We start from the raw sequence: 23,117 nt of genomic DNA, 5'->3' as shown, positions 1-23,117 counted from the left end.
TGGATGAAATCGAAAGATTAGAAATGTCGTATTATCATGTATATAAATTTTTTTTTTATTAATAAACAATTGCACATACACCTTTTTGAACTTTTATTATTAGGGCACTAAAATCAATATTAAATACACTTGTAAGTATATTCTCCACTAGAAAGTCTTTCAATCGAGGTAAGTCAACGTAGATACTTAGCAACTGCTTGTATGTATAGCCACTACTTCTGAAAATGAAAGAGTAGTGCATGAAAGCCACATGTCTTACTCGTTAAATCCTATATTCTTCGTTGATTTTGAATAATGGTTTCCCCATTGCTTTCATTAAAGTTACTGATGTACGGCGTGTAGAATTTATGCGATAGGCCAAGAGGATCAAAAAATTCAATGTTCTTCGCAGTTTGAAAGATGAATAGCCACTGGCCGGTTTTCAAAGTAGATGGACTGCTATTAACAATGATTAGGGTATTGTTAACACTTGGAATTTTTTCAATGAAGTCCGAGGGTATGCAATAGGACTTGTACTGGGACATGTATGGATCCATACTAAATACATTGATTATTTGATTTGTGTTCATGGTGCAAGGTCTAGTAGAACACTGCCGTCGGGTGTGATTTCCCAATAGGTTTCAAATTGACTCAGTGATATTAGCGTGATACTCTCAGTCAGAGCATTAGCAAATGTACACTCTAAACGTACGTTCCCAGTTCGTACTACGGTCATATCCTGTGTGCCTGAAAAATCCAAAACAATAACCCTATGATATTTTTAAAATATTGAATCGGTTTTCTAATTTTCAAATATTTGAAAGACGTTATATAGTGACTACATCGTCAACTCATACAGAGCTCTATAGGATTATTTGTCAAATAATAGAGTGTACCATTCACTTTGCACACAAGGCTAGATAGACCGAAAAAATTAAAATCATGGGGGGATTCAGTCCAGGATCCAACGGCACTGCCACTCTTCACAAAGGCAAAAGCCAATTTTGATTGGATTTCTCCATTGATAAATGATGAATCGCTATAGCTAAGAGAGCCGTTGGCAATGTGACGTTGAGTGGTGATTGTATGGGGGACAAGAAGTTTAATGTTGTTACCATTGAACTATTTGTTACCATTAAACCATTGTATGTAGCTTGCATAGTTGGATAGATTATTGCTAGTGCTCACCAATGTTCCATTAATAAATACATTAATTTGTTTGAATAGGTTGTGTAGAATACAGTTTTCATAGGAGAGACCATCGCCGGCATTTGGAGTTGTATATTCTGACTTTTTGTTCACAACAACATTTCAATCAATAAATGTTGACGACAAATCAATGAAATAGCCTTCATTGGAAAATATTTGAAAGTGTATATTTTCCGAGAGGGGCTGTTGGGGATGAAATTGTTCAAAGTAACCATACTTGACGCTGACATCAACATTTTCAGCATTGAATAGATTCAATGAGGAACTGATTGATGGATATGATTCCTTGCGAGGGAGGTAAGGCCTCTTAAGAGAAGAACTCATTCTTTTATCTAATAATATTTTTGTTTTTCTTCTTTTAATGCTTATTGGCCTTCGTTGTTTTACTTTTCAAAGTCTTTTTGCATGTCCTTTGCTTCATGACTGAGAGGAGACTGATGAGTGAATGACGCGAACGCATCCTTTTCAATCCCTCCCCTTTCTGTCGAGATTTTAATTGTTCACCAGCGGCTCTTGCTGAAGGTCTAATATTTTCCTTAACACTCTCCTTGAAATTCTTGCCCGACCCCCAGTACTGTAGTGGTGAGGCAGCAAAAATTGATGCAGGAGGTACAAGATATTTTCTGGCAAGGGGTAGTGCAGAACGAAATAGCCTAGCAAACCAACTACCAAGACCATAGCCAGACATTGTAGTACGCCCCTTGTAGTAGTCCAATCCATTGCCTATTTGACGTGGACTCAAATCACCGACATAAACATCGCTGTGGTTACGAGATCATGTAATTCTTCTAGTGTTCATTTTTTAGGCTGTTGTATAGTCTTTGTCGTCTGCCATGTTTTGAAAATGAACATTAATAAATGCTAGTCCCGGGGACCTTTATCTTTGATAACAAAATTCTTTTCTTATATTTAAATGAAAGATTTAAAAATAGTTTGTGTTTTCGTTACTATACTGAAGATTCTTTATAGTGTAGTGATTATTCTTTTATTTTTTTGTTTTTAGTTAAAGAACTGTTTGAAGGGTAACATTTGAAGTAACGACACGAGATGTTTCCACAAATGAAGCGTAGAGAAATACACAAGTGTCTTTGGAGAAGGCATGGGGTAAGTCAGCAAAAATGATATTGGTGTTTTAAGCAGTTCTATCATTGAATATATTTAGATCAAAGCCCAAAACGTCCTTTAGGCTATCATTGAGAATAACCTTTACAGTGGCAATAGGTAAACTAATATAGATCTTGCCCTCCTCCTTTGAATAGTTGAAACGAAATTCTCCTATCTTCTGAGCGGAAACTCTTTTTTTGAGAGTAAGACATAAACCATTCTTACAGGTGAGCTCCTTGGAATATAATTAAGCTTATACGTAATTAAGTCAATTGATTTTTTGAATTTTTTCTTGATCACCTGGTGGTGACGGTCAATCATAGGTTCTCATTCTCATTTTATATTTGAGATCCCTTCCCATGATGTCTGAGGTATTTCTGAGAATAAAGTCTACAAGATCCACTTAATATGTACAGTAAAATTTGCCGGCGGGTGATAGTTTTGTACAAAAATCACTTGTCGTATTCAAGTCATTGTAGAGAGGATCGGAAATGTTGGACATGAAAGTTACATAGAAATCATTGGGCATTGTCAATATCTTCAACAACGATACAAGAATAAAAATCATAATATTACCATAGCCACCTAACAAGTAATTGTTTCTTACATCCCCTAGTGCATGTCTTTATATATTTTTAATTGTGTAGATTTCACTAGCATTTTTAACTTTTTGAAATTAATAGTAATAAAAGCCGCCGAGAATCTCTTCATCTTTGTTATCTTGCAGGCAATAAGTTATGTGTTTAGAGTTTAGGATTTTTTATACTTTAAAAAGTTCATTGGACAACAAGTAATTCCCCTTTTCAAAAACATTAGTTGTTCTATTAATTCGAACAGTATCACCAACATTGAATTTATTTTCTTCTTCTTGACTTTTGATTCATTGGAATATTGTTTAAGAAAAGTGTCAATTGTATCATGATCCGAATGATGAACTTCTGTTGGTGTAGAGTTGGACAATGATTGATGAGGTCGTTGATTATAAATCAACATGATTGTATCTAGATCATGAATAAAAGCTGGTGTATTTCTCAATTTACAATATCTTGAAATTAAAAGTCGAATAGTTCTTATCAATTGTTCGGCCAATGCAGCCTTTATAGGACTTTGACTATGATAGAGCCGTGTATTATATATGTCTAGTGCTTTTGCAACATGGGGAATAACAAATTCACTACAGCAATCCGTTTGAATTTTTTTATATGAATCCTTTTCGAGAATAATTTCAATGGTTTGAACAACTTCAACACCTGTCTTAGATCGCAACAGAATTGCATATGCATAGCGACTAAAAACAATGATTGCAAGTAGAATGTACTTGAACGGTGTATTGTGACGTCTTTGAAGCTCATCTAGAGTCAGGAGATTTGCTTGCATTATATGCAATGGGTAAAAGGCTTTAGTTTTTCGATATTGATTGGCGCGAAGTCTATGATTTCTATGAAGATTGTAACTTGGCTCATTTTGTAGATAGTCTTGTAAACTTTTACTGCGAACACCCGTGACCTTGGAAATAGCTTTGAAGGACCTTAAACTCCCTGCCTCTACTATATTTTCATAAGCATCTTTCAGAACGTCAGCCATTTTGAACGTAAAGAAGTTGTGTAATGTCAACTACACTTTTGTATACTGGCTGCTGCTGGTGGTGTTGACGTTGACGTGATACATATTCGATTTTATCTATTTCTGAATTGTGTTCCCGTATTTCCCTAAGTTTATTTAAAATCTTCTTCTGCTTAATATTCATATTTTAATGTGGATGATGACGCACGTTCATTTAATTTTTTTAGTATTTGTCTATTTACAATAAGACTTTTTTTGAAGTTTAATTTATTTAGAAATTTATATATAAGATTGTCAAATTATAATATTCTTTAACTATTTTTAATAATGTCATACGTTAAATAAAGTAGATTATAGCTCTTTCCCTGAATTATAATCCTTTCCCCATTGATCTCAACTTGAATTTGACCACTTTCCAAGAGATAGGTTGAAAGTCGTGTTCATTTTTCAAGCTATTAGATGAGTCGTATATTTACAAATTTAAAAAAAATTGAATCCAATTCCTCCATCTTTAATTGTGTTCGAACAGCTGCAGCAGCAGTAGACTCTTGAGAAGATGATTCTTTTTTGGGATCAGCAGCAGTGGACTTTGATTGATAGTGCTTATCCTCTCGGCGAATTGCGTCTTGAAGTAAAATCAGTTTTTTATCATCATTAATAGTTTCAGTGTTGAGGACATTACTCAGATACTTATCAAGTGCTCCACAAATTAGAATGTGGGTTCTAATTAGGTACGGCTGTAGGCTATTGATATCTACAGAAAACTGTTTACAAGTCCAGCAATTATTGGTAGTAGAAGTGTAAAAAGACTAATACCTTCATTAAGACGTCTTTTCCATTTAAAATTATGCAAATTATTTTTATAGTTTCCAGCAAGTAAACATTAACCATATTTCTTTTACTGCCTCTTAAAATATTCATGCAGCTTAACAAAAACAACCGTCAAAATTAAAAAAAGTTAAGATAATATATTAATGAAATAATTGTAGTTAGCATGTTTTAGTATTGCTTTTCTAATCATAGGTTTTGAAATGCTCAGAAATGAAAACAAGTGTATATTTTTATGCATTTTGCTCAGTGCCATTACAGCAGAAAATAGGTTTTTTTAGTGTTCATTGGGAGATATGTTGATATTTCATTGTTAAAAATATCTGTGACTAAGAGCAGATCCTCGGACGTATTATGACTAATCTTCTATAGGACATAGCCGGGGGGTCCATTATTTACCTGACAGTATGCTGTGAGCATACATTTAGGGACACTAAGGTAGATTTTTTTCTTGAGCTTTTTTAGCGAACGAGAATCACTAGCAACTCTGTAGATGATATAGTAGGTACAGTTGAAAGCAAGTGTTCGCATGCATGTGCTCTGATGAAAGATATTTTGCAGAACAAGAGTAATGGAAATCTGTTCATGATGAGAGCGAACAGTGAACAATTGCAGCATTTGCTGGGACCCTTGTTTAATAGATTCAGCCAGATCATCAATGATCAGCCAAGAGTTTGGTTCATTAATGTTGAAAACATCAACTCCCTATATGAACGGTATCTGCACCAATCTCATGACGGCAGCAAGTTCTTGTATTATTTCTTATGACCCCTGCCAAGTAATCTAGCACTAGAAGATTTTTTTCGGCTTTCCCGCAATAATTTTACAACAGAGTTTAGTTATTTTAGTTAAAAGCGTTGTTTTTCCCGAGATTAAGGGCCCAGATAGACATGATCTGAGCAGTCTTTTAAATTCATGCATATTCTTTTCAACAAATTAATTGGACAACTACCTATATACTCTAATTGTCTAATGACTAAATAATTTCTCTACTACTACTACTACTACTACTACTACTCTGTTCTTCAATAAGACAAAGACGAAGAATAAGAAATAATCATATTTTTTTTCTTTTATTAAATGCACATAAAAAAAAGTAAAAATGCTTTGAAAAAATACACTTTTTTTAATTTATTCATAATAAAAAATACAACATTTACATAGGGACGCACAGAGAAAAAACACTTTTTTTTGTTTATTTATAGAGAAAAAAAACATTAAATTAGAGAGAGAGAGCACTTGAAAAAATACACTTTTTAAAAATTATTTATAATAAAAAATAAAACACTTACATAGGGATACAGAGAGAAAAAACACTTTTTTTTGTTTACAGAGAAAAAAAAACATTAAATTGGAGAGAGCACTTGAAAAAAAAATCTGCTCTAAGCCCAAAAAAAAGATAACTTTGGTGACGGAGCGCCCCCCGCGCTGGCGGCCGGCCCCCCCCCCCGGCCGCGAGGCCCCCCCCCCCCAAAGGCCGCGAGGCCCCTCCCAAAAGGTTTTTAGGAAACTATTGACAGAACTTTATTTAAGCCGAGACTTTCCCTGTGGCCAATACATTCGGTGCGGTCTGAAGTCAAATACTTTCCAAGGGGGAGGATGGTAACACCATCTTGGAAAACATAGACCATCTCGGACATGTTACTTATGGCTATTTCCTCTACATGTACAGTAAAGTTCATGTAGTTCAATGAATGAATTACCAACAATATTGTTCGTAGAATTGTATTTTCTACAAAAAAATTCCTATACATGTTCGTTTCGAAACTTTTGTCCACAAAGTATGTGGGTCCTTCTTTGCAACTTTTTTTGAGTTCCTCGTCTTGTGTCAGAATAAACTAAATCTTCTGACATATAAACATAACACGGGAAAGCGAGTCACGCCCTGGTTCATTATTTTAAAATAGAGTAAGATTTGGTGCCACACCTTCCACTAGATCAGGGTAAATACACCAATTCCAAATTGGGTAGTCCCACCAGGAGCGGATAAATTAACCATGCACCGAATTATCCCTTATATTTGGTGTTTTTACTCTCAGCAGTAGAGAGTCCATATCCCCGTAGCAGACCTCTACTGGCCCCTGTTCCGGCCATCGTACCCTAGCAAAACTATATTAGAATTCTAACATGAGTTTTTTTGATATCTCCAAGACTGGACTGCCTGCAGCAATATTCTTATTTAAAACACTGCGTCTTTTTTTCATATTCAAAAGTACCACTTCCGAACCACTGATTGTAAAGTAAGTATAAATGGGATTGGTAATAATTCAATCACATTTTTCTGGATTAGTCAAAACGTCACAAAGATTCCTGGTATGAACACTCACATACATTTTGCAGACAGCTGAATTCAAAATGAGTTTATAGATTTCTCTTTCGGCTTTCGTCTCTGCTGCAGAGTGTTTGTTGACAAAAGAGTCACCTAACGTTTTCAAATCAGGTTTTTGACTAAAATCGAGGGCTTGGTGAATCTTTGTGACGTTGAAACCATTGCTGAAAATACATTTTAATGCTACATGATCTAAAACAATTTTTTTTTTGGCAGAATGGCAGCAATAAGTTTTTGTTTTGAAGGTGCCCAATGCAATCAATCCACCTCGAATATACACATATTGCAGGGACTCAAACAGTCCTTAGTCACAGGTCTATTAATTCGCAGAAAAATCAAATCCTTTACTGAATCATGAAGCTTTACTGGTATCTCCACATCAATTTCACAAAAATACATAACCGGGCCATTTTCATCAACACTGTCAAGGTCTGTTAAATGGGAAGCTTGTGGATCATTGAACCATTTATAGTTGCTGCAAGGTCGTGCATAATTGGAGATGACTGAAGGGTAGAGAGACTCCATATCGAGGAAAACTACCTTCAATTTTGTCCCAGTCCTCTGTCCTGCTAGATCAGTTTCGAATATACGGTCCCCATGAAAAACAAAACCCCCCCTCCTTGACTTTTTGATGAACATGTGCTGATCCCTGTCAGGGATTAGCCTGATTTTTTCAGCACTCATTTTTAGTATGAGGTCAATAACGGGATGAGTCGAAGAAAAATAAGAAATCGCATCAAGAAAAAATTCCTCATAGATTTTGTACGTATTTTTACACACAACTTCTAACCGAGTTAACAAGTCACTCTACAAAAATATATAAAAGTATTCAAAACCTTATTTATTTACGCCCTCTGCCCAAACCTTTTTAGCAAAACTTCAGTCCTCAGGGGTTCACCTCCGGTTGTGAAGACTGTCATAAAACGATTCAAGTGGAGGAATAGTTTCCTCGGCGAATCTCGACATGGAACAACAATGGTCATAAGGATAGATGCCCTTGACCGTTAACAAATCATATAGATCATTTGGAAATTGTTGCTTGAGAAGGGGGAAAGCATTGCAGCCGTCATCGTTCTTCTGTACCTGAATTAATTCGCTCAATGATTTAGGAAAAAATTGTAGGAATCTAAAAAGCAATTTTTATTCGTGTACTTAAAGCCGGTTTCAACAAGTTTCCACATAAATTCCAAACAAGCAAATCTTCCGATGATTTATGTAAGATATTGTACGTAAAGCTGTCTATCACCCATGCATCATCTGTTGTGTCATCTCTTTGAAGATGAGCCATCGCAGGTAGCACATACTTTAGATTATAGTTAGAGTTATACATAAACACTTATGGAAAAAGTTGTTGTTTAATTTGTAAATTGAACGACGTGTCAGCCAGACCACGAAAGTTACTTTGCCCTATTGAATTAGGATCGATAGTGCGATTGTGGTCCTGTATCGCGTCTTTTGGAGCAAGGGCGTCCTTACATACCCAACAAATTGTCCCTTTTCCCAGTGTCTGTCGCTCCTTATCCGACAATGTCATTGGATAATTGGTATGACGTAATCGTGAAATTGCTCTGTTTGCCGTTTTTATTAAAGAAACCAATAGCTTTTCCATACTGCCCTCCTCGTCCATAGTAAAAAAAACTCTTCCAATAGCATTTTATTGTTGCAATCGCGACGGGCGTGTGCGTAGGAACACGCAACTAGTTTGTGTTCCTTGACTATATTTGGTTTGGGTGGGTTCGATACCTCAACCATTCCCGTTTCCCGATCTGAAGACACTTCACCAGATTGTAGACGGGAATTTTAAAAATTTTAAACTGTAAAATGTCTTTGACTTCTGCCGGCATGTCTAGTCCCTAATGCCGGTGAAGTTTACAAGGCCTTATTTGATCTGTAAACGTTCGCTCAGGTCTAAATGAGGACAAAAACATGGGGCAAGAGAAGTGTTCACCGTTGTTCTTGCCTTGACAGTGGGGTCCACTTATCGCTGTAACGGGGAAAAAATGACCATAAGAATTTACATCTTTTGGATGTTGGTAAAGAACCCGTACACAATTTGTTACATTTTCCACCATCGGTGTCCTCATTGAGTACAAAACACTTTTTTTATTCGGTTTTTCCCCCCCTCTACTCATTCAGTGTCATACTGGAGACCAACCCCACCCCCACCAATAGTTTCCTGTGCTTTTTTGAACATTCTTATTTTTTTTATGGACACCGCATACTGTCTATCTAAACAATCAAAATTTACTTTAGGGAAATTTTTTCCACGGCTACGAGCAAGTCCGTCGAGATTTTTCACTCATGAATCTTTTATAATGTCTTATGGGCTACTGCTAAAAACGCGTACTTAAAACATTGCAGTCCCGTGTCAAATCTGAAGCCCTGAACTCCTACTGTACCCGACAAATCTCGCTGGCATTTTATTCTTTTACCCCTCTCACCCCTCAAACTAAAGTTTTTTTTTAAATCTACTGAGATTCAGATCTATGCGTTCAATGTATAAAACGGTGGACCCACGCCCTCTCTCGCTCGATTTGTCCAAACTTGAAATTAGTTTATTCAACCATGTGAAAAAATTGTCTTCAAAATCGTTTAGACCTGGCTAAAAAGTCTGGTTGCCTGTCGAAAAATGAAAATAAAAAATGCCTCTAGTTGTTGCATTTTGTCAATAAAATTTTTTATTAACCGATGCTTTAACCCCCCCCTGATTCCCTCAAGTTAGGATCTGAATATCCATTTTAAACTTGATTTTGTCGATCTGGCTATGGAGAAATTTCACAGGATCATTTAAAATACTGCCTGTATTTTCCTCAGGGCGGCTAAAATCAACCCAGTATGTTCGCAATTGATCTCGAGCAGATTTGAACAAATAAAAATCAAGCAATTCCGAGGACGTAGTAGTATCTTCTTGCCCTGTTCATGTCGTTTCAGGACTCAATTCACTAACAGTAAAGTTGTCTTTAAAAATGTCACCGAACAAATGAGCTGCTGTTGTATTACTACTACTATCTACTACCACTAAGTGGAATGGTGGAGGAGGGTGACAGGAAAATGTTAATGATACGACTCCCAGTCTGTTCAATCGCGGTGGGGGGGTGTGGCATAAGGGTCCACAGCACATATTCCTAGGTGTTTTGGAAAAATTGATTGAGACAGCCCGAATTTTACTCTGATGGAATTTTATTTCGAGCATCTAGTTCAGATTCATTAGTACCGTCGCTTAAATATTCATGAATAAAACTGTCCGTCCACTCCGGGTCCTCAAGCATGTAAATATCGCAAGTTAAGTCCTCCAAGCAGGTCAGTTCCCCAAAAAACGTCGTTAAGGAACCCCCCAAGCCACTCCAGATTATCTAGATCCAGTGTAGGTTCATCTCTGAACTCTGCTGGTGGTGACAGATTTGGTTCTTTAAATACACTTGCTTTTTCACTCACTGGTGTCACTGGTGGTGTTATATTTTTAATCTGCAGAAAAAAAGTTTTATTTTTTATGTAAAATAATCATTTTTTTTATAGTTAATAAACTTTGTAAATTTCTCAGTCATTGTCCCCACCACCACCTGAACAATTAAAAGAAGAAGAAAAAAAAGTTACATTTCCTTATTTCTTTAATAATGTCAACTGAACATGTTAAAAAATATATATTGTTTTGTTTTGTTTTTTTAGTCAGGGAAATGTAGTCTTATTCTTAGAGGGGTAAGTTAGAACAAGAGAATGATAAAAAAAAATTAATGGTTTAATTCCAAAAATTTTTTTAAATAAAAATGCGAAATATGAGTTCAATTCGAGTGCTTGACCCTCTTCAATATAACTGTCAATGAAATTTGACCATCGTTCAACTGACGCGGTATGCTGTATGAACACATGCTCATCGGCTTCAGTTAATGGACACGAATCCCATATGTTAGCGGTTGGTGGTGTTAATTTCTCAATAATTCGAATGGTCCTCTGTCTTTTGTCGACGGATTTATTTGAAGTTGTGGATGTAGTTGACCTTGTCTAACTAAATGTTTTTACGAAAGAAGAACTTTTTTCTGCTTTCGTAACATCCATGAAAGGTCAATTAAAATGTTGGATGGTCCTGTTACGAGCCCCCCCCCCAAACCCTTCCCGGGGAGGACCCTTGGGTCACGGGAGCTTTCGTTGCGCGCGGCGGATCCATAACCGGTCGAGTTGGGGGTATTAGACTTCACAACACTGTTCAAATAGAACAGGCTCAAATTCTTTTCTTGAATCTTTCAACAAAAATAATTGCTTGAAAATGAGTTCATGCAAAATAATGTTTTCTTCGCATGTGAAAGACATAATCGGAGATTATTAAAAAGACCTTTCTTATCGCAAATACATATCCAGTTTCAAGAACCTCACTAAGCGGATTAAAATTCAGACTGTAGCGATGGGAATAATTTGATAGCCCCGGATGTGTATGACGGTTTAGTACAAAAAATACGACAGTTTGAGAACGATTTGTGAAACAGTGAATAGTTAAGTTTTTGTTTTTCAAATAGTTAGTTTTTGTTTAAAAGGAATATTGGAATTATTGCATTAGAAGGCGTCTTGGTTAGAAGTTACAAGGTAGGGTGTTTTTTTTTTTTTATATAAATGCGTGATAAACTATTTCAGTGTTATAAGCTTTACTTTATATATCACTAATTTGGTTAATGAAAGAAAATGAAATAGTTTTTAGAAACAAATTTTAATTTTTACTCATCAAAAGCTATGCGCCTGAGAAAATTTTGTCTTATTTTTTTGAAAAAATAAGGAAAAAAAATATATACATTTACAAGTTCTGGCTGCATATCAGAAGTCTCTGGTATGGCTTGAAGAGCAGTGTCCTTCCTATCTTAATCTGATGTGGTTGAGGCAATATATGAAGCAGCCTATTCCCTTTTCAACTTCCTTCCAGTTTGCATGGAGCTAACACTGGGGTCGTAGGATCCTGGTATTAAAAGATTCGCGGCCATTGGCTGGTCCAAGTCATGTGTAATTATACCAGCGTATTTGATAATAGATGGCCTTGTGGCTTGCATTAATGCGGGTTCGCTCCATCTCGCTTTCTTTTCCAGAGGGGCATTATAGCACGTATCTTCTTCGTTTAAAAAAAGACAAAAATTTAGCTTGAAAAAAAAAATGCATTTTGGGGTTGGAAAATATTTCAATTTATGTTAGACATCTAAAGTAGTGTAAAAAACATCTTGATTTCAAAATCAGGGGTTTTGATAGTGGGATGGAGGGCCTTTTATAAACTGCCCCCCCCCTACGTCCATGCTTCCGTGACTTTATTTGTAAATTCAAACTTAAAAAGCAGTATTTGCGTTCCTTATTAAACAATATGGAGAAGAATTGCATGTGACAGTCAAGTACTTCCGTATTTCATAAGATGAAGAACATATTTGTTTTTCTTATTCAAGATTATCTGGTCACTGACACTTCCTTCAGCGAGCCTCCTCTTTGTATACTCAAGCGTAAAATTGTTGCTACTCATACAGTTATGAACATTTTATGAAACTCAAAGTTAATTTAGTTAGAAATTATTAAACTCTTTGGTATAACAGCCTTTTTTCTCTTTAAACTACCAGATTTCAATCAAATGTAGACATAAATAGAAATTTAAGAAGTGGAAAAGTTAATTAACATGGCTCAGTCAATCCCCCTATGAGATAATAAGGCCCGTCAAATAAAAAGGATAGCTAAGCTAACAATGTCATTTATTAAATAGGGCTATAAGGTAACAAATTTTATTTTTGAGGAAATGGGGGGAGGGTGAGGGTGTGAACGCATTAAATTTCAGGAAGATATTCTTCAACGCAGACAGCCTGGAAATATTTTCAAAAAACATCCCTAAAAAAAAGCCACTGATCTTGATAAAAAATCGCACCGTAATAAAAAGGAAGCTTTAGTAACAATTAATACATTAAAAGAATCAACATTTTATTCTAATCCCAAATTACCGATCGAAAGCTAAGCACTTTTTCAAAAACATCCCTAAAAAGGCCACTGATCTTGATAAAAATCGCACCGTAAATTTCAGCCTATAAGAGAACTATGTGGAGATTTCAGCTCCTAAACAATAGGCTTCTAAGTGCATAAGTACCCTTAGTTCTAGTGTAAGTTTTAAGTAGTCAAATAGATTAAGCCATTAGCAAAGTGGTTGTTTCTACCATTCTATTTTAATTTTTCATATACAATGAACCAAAATCAAAGTGAACATGTTTCTCTTTTTTTGAATATTTACTAAAATTGAAATACAGGGGATCATTTAATATTTAACGATCAATGAAGCTTTTTTAAAAAGAGGTAACCACACAGTGTAAGGAAAGAATTTCTCCCTTTACTTAAGGACAAGACAATTTCTTTCTATTATAGTAATGATAAAATTTTTACTCGCCAGAAATTGATTAGTATTATCCATTTTCTATGTAAATTTTTACGAAAAATGTCTGTTGTGTTTAGTTGAAAAGACTATTTAAAACTGTTCAACAATCTATTTTGAAACCTGAATATATACAAAAAATAATTGCATAACAACGAAACAAGACATGCTGGTTTTGGTTTATCACTAAAAAAAAAGACATTGAACTTTGAAATTGCGTAAATCCCCTGGCAAAGAAAGATGTAACAACCAGTAGAATAGAATTAACTACCAGAAAAACCTGTTTGGTACTGGGGCGTACGCAAAATAGTACCTTGGTTACTACTGATACTTCGAACCCTATTGTGGCAGGATTGGTCAGGTTTGAGAGAATTTAGTATCATGGTTTCAGAGGATCCAACATTTCGATACCTATAAGTAAAATAAAACATTGGAGTCTTTGGGCCTGTTGATTCAGGCCCCCACTCCACATCGTACAAAGTAAAAATGCTCTTGTCTAAATTCCAGATTAGATCCGACATTTTCTTAAGTATCAATTTTTTTAAAGGAATGAACGATGATCTATTGTATTGAAATTCTTTCAAGTTCTTTTGGGCCACAGATGTATAGTAAACCAAAAAGCTCCCCCTTCCAAAACAACAAAACAAGTATGAGTTTATTGGTGAGATACTGACACAGGGCAGCTCGGCTAGATGTCTTCCTCTTTGAAGTCTCAGTGTCTGAATATATAATCTTCAGGACCACTATCAAATGCACTCGCCATTCTACCGCATTCTACGCATCCAGGGTCGTGATCATACATTTAGTAAGGAGATTAACGATCACTGTAAGCACCAACACCCAGATTCGGAAATTGTGATGAGATAACGGCTCATATGGCTTGGTTGTGTTCTACGCCATGTTGACCACCGTTGTACCTCCTGGTTAATTTCCATCCGTTTGAAAACTCAATATGAAAACTCAGGCATTAGCTTGAAAACTCGAAATGCATCGTGGTAGGCCAGACACAAAAAAAATGATGGTTAAGAGCATGGAGCAGCTCAAGAGCTCCCCTTCTTTTGGTTGGATATGGGATGGAGATTCGATGTAACGTCTCGAAACTGTTGCTCCGAATAGTGCCTCGTTGAAATTTTATGTTGATGAAGTTATGGTAGAAGGAGAGGCGGAACGACGTCTAGTTCCCCCAAAAGTCAAATAAAGTAAGTGCTATCAAATGTAAACTAACCTTTGCATCAATATAGTGTTCTAACTAGGCCCATGGCCAAAAATTCTCAATGTGTTTTGAAAAATTAATATCGAAAATATAACGAGCTTCAAGGATCGCTAGTGGTAGATCCTTTTTTTGGTTTGATATTGCCATTTTTTAACTAAAGTTACTTAACCTATTATTCTAAAATGGCATCTGATTCATCAGCTAAAAATTATCGTTAATCAAAAACAAATTTACCGTAGGCTCAGTAGGAAATTGATATCGATTTAATGTTTTAGTTATTTTTATTTCAAAAGTTTTTTAAAATGTTCTTAATATTTTTTTTTAAATAAGAAAATAAAGAATTAAGAAATTATTTTTCATTACAATTAAATTTTTTTTCACTTTTACACACTAATACCAAATGTGGAACGTTTAAAACATTTGAGCTATTTATATGCAAGCTATATTCGGTATGTGTGATTTTATGTAAACTAGAAAATACCCAAAGAGAAAAGGTGATATTAATATCACATAAATTATCAAAATCTTGTTATGATTCCATCGATATCGATATTTTACCAAAAATCATGTCAAGATCCTGTAACATGAAAACAGTGAATTTAGCGTCGAAGAGATGAAATTGGGGTTCACGGACTTCTGAAATCGCTTTGTAAGTTCTGCCCAGAGCTTCTGGTGTTTTTCTCCTTGACATGAAGTCGTCCTACTCCCGTTTTGTATACTACATTACGTGGACTAACATAGCCTTAATTGATGTTATTTGTTCAGTAAATATTAAGTTCATTTTTTATTGTTATAAATATGCCCTTTAGTCATGAAAGCGAATCCCCGAAACATTACAAGGAAGAAAAATAAAATCTTTCAGCCAAAATCTTTATTCCGAACAATTTCAGATCATCGTGGATATTTTTCTTAATTATTCAATTCTTCCTAAGTCGAATTTTCTAATTTGATTTACCTATAATGCACTGAGCTTTCTCCTTAAACCGGATCAGCGATTCTTGGCCCCACCACTGCCGTAAGTTCCCCTCTGCATCAAATTGTCTACCTTGATCGTCAAAACCATGGGTTATCTCATGACCGATGATGACACCAATTCCTCCATAATTCAAGGCTCGTGGCAGTCCTTGATGATAAAATGGGGGTTGAAGTATTCCTGCAGGCAACACTAAAAATAAAGTAATATTTAATTATTGCATCAGTTGACGAAAGGTCGGTCACTTTCAAAATTATGTACGCCAGGTGACATACCACTTCTGGCAGAAGTGTGCCATGCGTGGCGCAAAGAGGTTTCGCGTGGTGAAAGATTGCCACCAGCGGCTGAACAGGCATTGCTCTGAGATGTGCAGCATATGGTGGAGATTGACAGTCCTTCGGCAGTTAACTGATGAGGAAAGGATATTTGCAAACATAAGAGAGTAGCACCGTAAATCCTTGTACCTAGATATGGCATCAAACGACACGCGATAAAAAAATAATTCCAGTTATTAAGCAGACAATTTAACTGCAAACGTGTTACTAGGAAAAAAAAAATCGCAGATAGGGACAAAAAAAGGAACTCAGTAGTTATAATCAGAAAGGTGTTATAGTAAATGACAAAAATCAAACAGAACAGAAAAATAACAACGTGTTGAGACGTTTTGACTGTTTCTAATTGCTTGTCGTTTGTACATATAAGTTAGTAAATACTAAAAATGTAAGTACTACACCACCATTAGTTAATTTTAGTTAATTTTAAGCGGGAGAAATTGTTAGGGGTCATTTGGGATTTCTCTTCGTGAAACTGACCTAATTGTCTGGTCTTGTGTAGTTATCATGTAGTCAAGTCTATTAACATGTAGTTATACATAGCATTTGGTCGCAAGCGACTAAGTGTTTGATCTATTAGTTACATGTTGGGTTCAGAGCATTTAATTCAAATGAAAACATTCCTTGATGAAATCCCAAATTTTGAAAAATGGATGTCTGAAAACTGTCTAATCTTTAGCTACCAGAAGAAGCTATAAATGGTCTTGAACACGATGTCCGTAAAATAAAATATTGTTTTAAGAAGAAAAATCTAATTCATGTGATGAAAAACAAGGAAACTTATATTGGGATATTTTTTGGATCATTCGAATATTGATAATAGTTTCAACCAATTTTACATAATTAGTTAATTCATTTAGTTAACAAAAGAATTATTTAATTCAGTCCTAACATCTTTTCTTTCGTTACCACGGAGCCTAATCCTCTATTCTTCTTTACCAAATCTTCTCAATCAACGGATGATCAAGAGCTCGTTTAAATTCAATATTTAAATGTTGGATACGTTCACCTATTGATTCCAATACTTTCACCGATTATTCCTCCATTGAATTCAAAATATCCAAAAATTCGTTTTCACTAAGCTAGAACAAAATATTCTTTCTCTGCGCCTGTTGGCTCCAACTAAGGACGCCAATTGAGAGGGTAAGAAATACACTTCCCTTGAGAGATGTCATTTTGAACAGGGCTAAGCGAGCTATGGCCCCTAACTATCAAATATTCTTGAAATGTATTCTGAAAGGGAATTTACGGATATTCCTAAAGATAACAAATTTATTTTATTCAAAAAGTAAAGCTCCAAAGTTTATTTAATATTAAAAATTCAAAAGTTTTAATATTAAGAATTCAAAAGTTTTAATATTAAGAATTTTTAAATTTTAAATAATCTGCGCAACACCAAATGTACATTAAGGCAGAGAAAAGGAGAGAACGGATGACGAGGATAACGGAATACAGATGACGGAATACAGATGACGAGACAACGAAAATGAGCAATCGTTTCTCTCAGTGGTTTTAAAAGGTGACAAAGATGCGTGACCTCTGAAAGTTTTGAGTGTCGTCTACCGTGATAATGCTTTCACAACTATAAGAAATTAAAAAATCACAATTAGATCCTTAGTATTTTTGAACTAAAAATTGTAACCTGAGAAAGAAATTATTTTTCATAGAGATAAAAAAAAAAATAGAAGTCCGACTGAAAAATGTTGAAGTCAGATTTTTACACTTAACCTTTCACACTATAAGCTTTCATAACTGTAAGAAATTAAAAAATCACAATTAGATCTTTAGCATTTTTGAACAAATAATTGTAACCTGAGAAAGAAAATATTTTTCATAGAGATAGAAAAAAAACAAAAAAAAAAAAAAAAAAAACAATAGAAGTCCGACCCTGAAAAAATGTTGAAGTAAGAATTTTACACTTAACCAAGTGCCATCTTTGAAATATCAGAATGGAATAAATAGCGAAAACTTCAGAGTCTGACCATTATCATTTTTCTTTTTTATTGGGCAAACTGTGAAGATATGGAAAGGAAAAAGAAGATGCGAGAGGAAAAAAAGAGGGCAGGATCAGGTGAACACATTTATACGCGAAATACAGTTTTTAGATGGCAAAAGTCAGGTAGACAGTGGTGTAGTGGAGACAGGGTAATTAAAACAGCGTTGAAGTGAAAACACTAAGGTTCAAGAAAAAAAGAAAAAATGTATATCTAGTATTATATAGATATGAATGAATCAGCGATGAGACAGAACCATAAAAAAATTCTACCTCCCCCTTCCCTTCTATAAAATGTCTCAGTTCCTAACCTACAAAGCACATTGAAGCGTTGCATCCCTTTCCTGGATTTTTACAATGATTTATAAAACTATTACACTCCTGGCCGAAGGCATTAAATCAAAAGATCTGCACCTGCGCAACGCAGACCATGGGTCAGCATGCAAAAAGTTTTAAAAGTTAAAATTTATAAGAAGTTTTGTTTCAGCAAAAATTGAAGTATTTAAAGCTGCAACAAGAACCCTCTACCTGTTTTCAAAGGTATTTGGAAAAAAAAAGCTTCCCGAGCTACTATATAAAAATAGCTGCAGAGAACAAAGTAAACACAAGTGAAACGAATTTCGGCGCTTTAACGTAGTTCTTATAGAAAAAGTAATAATAAAAAAAGAAACTAGTGCCACATTGAGTACAATGTTACTGATTTGGACGGGCAAAAAGTTAAAAAAAAGTGCAACCTTGGAACCAAAGTCAGAATAGCAGTGCACAGCTAAAAAAAAAAACAAAAAAAAAACAAAAAAAAAACACAAACCCAAAACCAAACGGCGCTAATGTAATGCTATTTGTAATCTTCCTCTGACGGATTTTTTGGCCCTTCCAGTTTAATAATATATACCCTGTCTTTAAGCTGCCCATTAAACAGCACAACATGTTCTTTTTCTCAGCTTTTGTCTCGGTGGAACATAATGATAATTTTTGCAACAAAATACGAGTTTAGAAATTTATTTTCATATCCCGGATGAAGGGGGGGGGGAGAGCTTCAGAGCCCCGAAATAATTCTCGAGGTGTGCATTTTTTTTATTAAATTTTATGATTGTTTAATAAAATTTCCCTTTTAGGGTTTTTCTTTGATTTTTTCTTGAGCCCCCCCCCCGACAAATCATTCTCTTCAATATCTTCTCCATGTGAAGCCTGAAAATAGATACACTATTTCTGTAATCTGGCATAGTGTTGAGTCTGTCATAAATATCCCTATTGCTGCCAAAATAGGGACATCATATTGGCAAGAACTACCTCATTTTGACGGTACCTCAAAGGAAAAGAACCACAATACTAGTTCTTAGAGATCATTGAACAGCATAAGATATTACTCACAAATTTGATTACGCTGTCTGCTGTAATAGGCATTCACTGTAGCTGGTACTATATTCCACTGCTCCTTATCTACGGGCTGATTTACTCGACTTATTTCTGCTTCAAATGCTGCTCGTACAAATTTCAGCACATTAATGAAATATTCGTCCTCAAGTATATCTAACTGAAATAAAGAATTTTAGTACAGCTAAAGCTTTGATAATTATGTAAAACAAAGAGTGTTAATTAGTGAAAATGACACTGCCTTTCCGCTGTACGGATAAGAAAAAGAAGATGTAGTTTCAGGAATAGTGCTTTAAGAAATTGAAAAAAAACGCAAGTTTTTCAATTGGAAGTAAGGAGCAACGTTTAAACTTAAAACGCACAGAAACTATTCCACATCAGGGGAGGGCTGCTCCCTTCTCCACCCCTCGCTCGTTATGCTGAAGTTTTTTGGTGCTTAAAAAAAATTCTTGTTCCAAATCGATGGCCATTGTGTTTATGTAGTCTTCTTAAAGAATTCGAACCAAAAGTCAAAATTTAGCCTAAAGAGCAAGGGGTTGAGGAGGGGGAATCACCCCTCATATGTGAAATAATTTCTGTTCATTTTAAGTTCCAATGTTGATCCTTACATCCAGTTGAAAAAGCTTGTTTTTTTTTATTTAATTTCTGACCGTTCTTGAAATCATGGTCAGGCCCAACCTAAATACGATATTTGCTACCAGCCCAATAAACCTCTGATTTCTTGCTGTTAAATTGTATATATCAATAATTGTAAATTGATTGGGTGCGCCCCCCTTTGACAGCTTTTCTGCTTAAAAATATAAATTTTGGATTGTAATAAAAATTTGGACAAATCTGAATATTTAGTCAAAATTTTCAATGAACAGTAGCCTTCTTAAATTAATTTTTAATAATGCTTTTAGTAAATAATTATGGTTGGACGAAGAAGGGTATACGGATGGAATTTATCCTTTACTTTTGATCTACTACGCGGGTGAAGTCATTTACTTGTTCAACATTTATAAATAATTTTTACTGGTCACGTAAGATTGTTTGATAACTACTGTCATCTCTTAAATATGCCTGGGCTATATTATAGGAACACTAATCGATAAAATCATAGTCACGCATGACTCCAGCGCTAACTATGTATCCAAGTCACAATTTCTTGACCTGAGCATTGCCTAACTTTCAAGCATAAAACTTGTGATTGACCAATCAGACCAAAGATTTAAGGCAATATTTTTTGCCTTAATTATTTTTTCTTTTTGCTGAAAAATTTATTTTTCGAAATCTAGGCGGTGCTACTCTTATTATCTTTATTTTTTTTTAACAATATACCAAAAACATTTGACAATAAAAATACCCCCAAAAGTCTAATTTTCGAAATTTAGGGGATGGGGGGAAAAATACTCCCCCCCCCCAACTGACGCCCCTGGACTCCCTCTACCCCTGGTCGCACGGGTTATGGATTTAAACGAGAAGAAATAGTAAAATAGTCTTGAGCAAGAACTTGACATGTCGACGCCACTAGCAAAATAGCTTTCATGCAAGGATAAATTTTCAACGAAAAATCTTTCTCGAAAAAGAAAACTAAACTCGTTCAAACTAAATATGAAACACCAAGCTATTGGCTTATTTGTGTCTCCCAGGTTATATTTTGAATCTGACCATATCCTGCCCATTACCATTCTAAATTTAAAAAGAATATATCAATAAATCCGATATTTGATAGCGGTTATTTTGGCGAAGTGTTCTATTCCAATTTTTTTTATTTATTATTTTTGTTAAAATTTGATTTTTTTTTCTTTGTGAAGTGTGGGCTTTTTGTTATCGAACAAGCTTGCTTAATATATGTATACTGGGAGGGTGGGAGTGGAGCAGTCTACACTTATAACTGGTCAATATTACTAGAAAAATAGTAACAGCCTATTTGGGTTTGGTTAAATGCTTATTTGGTTAAATTGGTTAAACCTTTATTAAAATACTTTTACGAAAATATTTTTTTTTTCGGAAATACTTTTCGAAAATACTTAATGTTGCATGACTTTTCAAAAAAGCATTTTAATGAGGATATCCATCAAACTCAAATAGATTGTTGCCATTTTTTAATAATATTTGATAAGTTATAAGTGTAGGCTCGCCCCGTGCCTCCCCCGCCCCATAATCAAATGAAATATTAGATAGAAGTAATTGTAGTGATTAAAGTCGATAAAGGACTAGCGGAAAAATAGTCTACAAAAAAAATGCTGATTGACGCCTCAGTCTCTTTGAGCTGCTAAAACTCGAATAAATAAAAAAATTTATTGTAATAAATATATCGCAATTCTGGAATTGCATTAACTTCAAAGATAAAACAAGCTTTTGTGACTTCAGCATCACACTGCATTTTATGGTATTCTGTCCGCCTCTACAATGCAGCATTTATAACAGATAATTTAATCTTTAGATTCGTACAAAGGAACGAAAAAAAGTTATAAACCTAGCACTGATGGAAGCTCAAGTGCCCAGCCCTTCTCTAACTAAAAGAATTTAAAGTAGAAGTCTTAAGAATGGTATTTATAGACCCTATTTTTCCAACTTTTAATGAGAAGTTGTTTGTAATAATATATAGGGGATGGGGTTAGAACCTTATTCTCCATCTATTTGGAGGAATATATTTCAATTAAGGAAAATTATAGTTTATGGTACAGAAGCGTGGCATACGTTACTTGTACTAGGTTAAAGAAAGACATTTCCCTAGCATCACAGAAGGGATTTTAAATAAGCAGTACATACCGCAAAATAATCATCAGCCAGTCTGTCATCCTCAACTATATAGTCTGGATATCCAACTAAAGGCTGTATGGCTGAGAGCTTTGTCTTTGCTTCTTCTTTGGTGATCCCATCGAGCCAATCAGTCTGCTTGAGCAGGTTCCCAAAACTATCGCGTATCTCTTCAATGAGGTCCATGGTCTGCAATAAGCGTTTCACTAATAAACATTCAATAAACGTAATAAAAACAAAAGAAAATTTCTTGACTGACAATCAGAGTCAAGATTTAAGGCATAATTCTTAAGACTAGAAAATGTGGAAACTTAAAACAGCAGCTCTTCTACATTTGACAGGAGTCTGACAAAAGCTAAGAAGACGTAGCATTAGAAGAGAACAGTTGGACACAAATTAGTGTTGGTGCGAACTCTTTAAGCTAATTTCTTAAAATTTCAATTTCCCATTCTTAAATAAAAGTGTGGCGCTAAAATCTAGAAAATGCCACTTTCTTCATAAAACTTGCTTTTGTTTTATCGACAGATGTGACTATGATGTGGCTCGGGCAAAAGTCGTGAGAAATAAATGAGGATTAAGAGGTGATATTTGGTACCCAAAAATCGACCAGGTGAGTAGCTTCACTGGCCGAGGTATTCATTGTTATTATGGAGGGTGGGTGACGTGAAGATGTAAAAATCAGTCATAGCTATTTTGTGTAGAGTAGATAATAGATCTGGATTAGCAGAAACCTTTAAAGGCATTATTAAAAAGTGCAAATTAAATAACGCTCAACTTTAATATGGACTAGATATAAGATGAAGAATTTATCGGAATATACACCTTTAAGTCTTAAGTCAAAGTGCACAAAATACCCCTGAACTTTATTCTTTGTCTTCACTTTTGTATTAAATTGAATGATACTAGAGCCGCAATTTTTTTACTGAAAATTTTGCTATTCTTGACTCTATTTACATTTTCCAATAATTTTGTAACCGTGTTGTCTCGGTCAGACTCCTCGCCATCACATCAATACTGCAGAAATACTTATCGACTTATACGAAATAATAACGTTGTAGACCCAATATATTCGAGCGATTCTTATATCGAAGACTAGGAAGAC

The 23,117-nt window shown here is 35.0% G+C and overlaps 2 protein-coding genes across 2 annotated transcripts in view; one reads left to right on the top strand and one right to left on the bottom strand.

Moving 5' to 3' along the window:
- The window catches only part of LOC148939077 (neprilysin-4-like), a 32,992-nt gene extending 10,791 nt beyond the window's left edge, over positions 1-22,201 (bottom strand). The window contains exons 1-3 of the mRNA XM_089107367.1: positions 22,028-22,201; positions 19,268-19,430; positions 15,554-15,763 (exon numbers count right to left, since the gene is read on the bottom strand). Of these exons, the coding sequence (XP_088963493.1) occupies positions 15,554-15,763; positions 19,268-19,430; positions 22,028-22,201 (547 nt within the window). The remainder of the gene's footprint in view (positions 1-15,553; positions 15,764-19,267; positions 19,431-22,027) is intronic.
- The window catches only part of LOC148939076 (neprilysin-4-like), a 14,907-nt gene continuing 13,989 nt past the window's right edge, over positions 22,200-23,117 (top strand). The window contains exon 1 of the mRNA XM_089107366.1: positions 22,200-22,241. Within this exon, the coding sequence (XP_088963492.1) occupies positions 22,200-22,241 (42 nt within the window). The remainder of the gene's footprint in view (positions 22,242-23,117) is intronic.

This window comes from Artemia sp. Qi Xiang Cuo, unplaced genomic scaffold (genome assembly GCF_049724085.1).
Source record: "Artemia sp. Qi Xiang Cuo unplaced genomic scaffold, ASM4972408v1 HiC_scaffold_22, whole genome shotgun sequence".
Classification (NCBI taxonomy): domain Eukaryota; kingdom Metazoa; phylum Arthropoda; class Branchiopoda; order Anostraca; family Artemiidae; genus Artemia; species Artemia sp. Qi Xiang Cuo.
The sequence above is the reverse complement of the archived record's forward strand: the minus strand, read 5'-3'. Positions and strand labels throughout refer to the sequence as shown.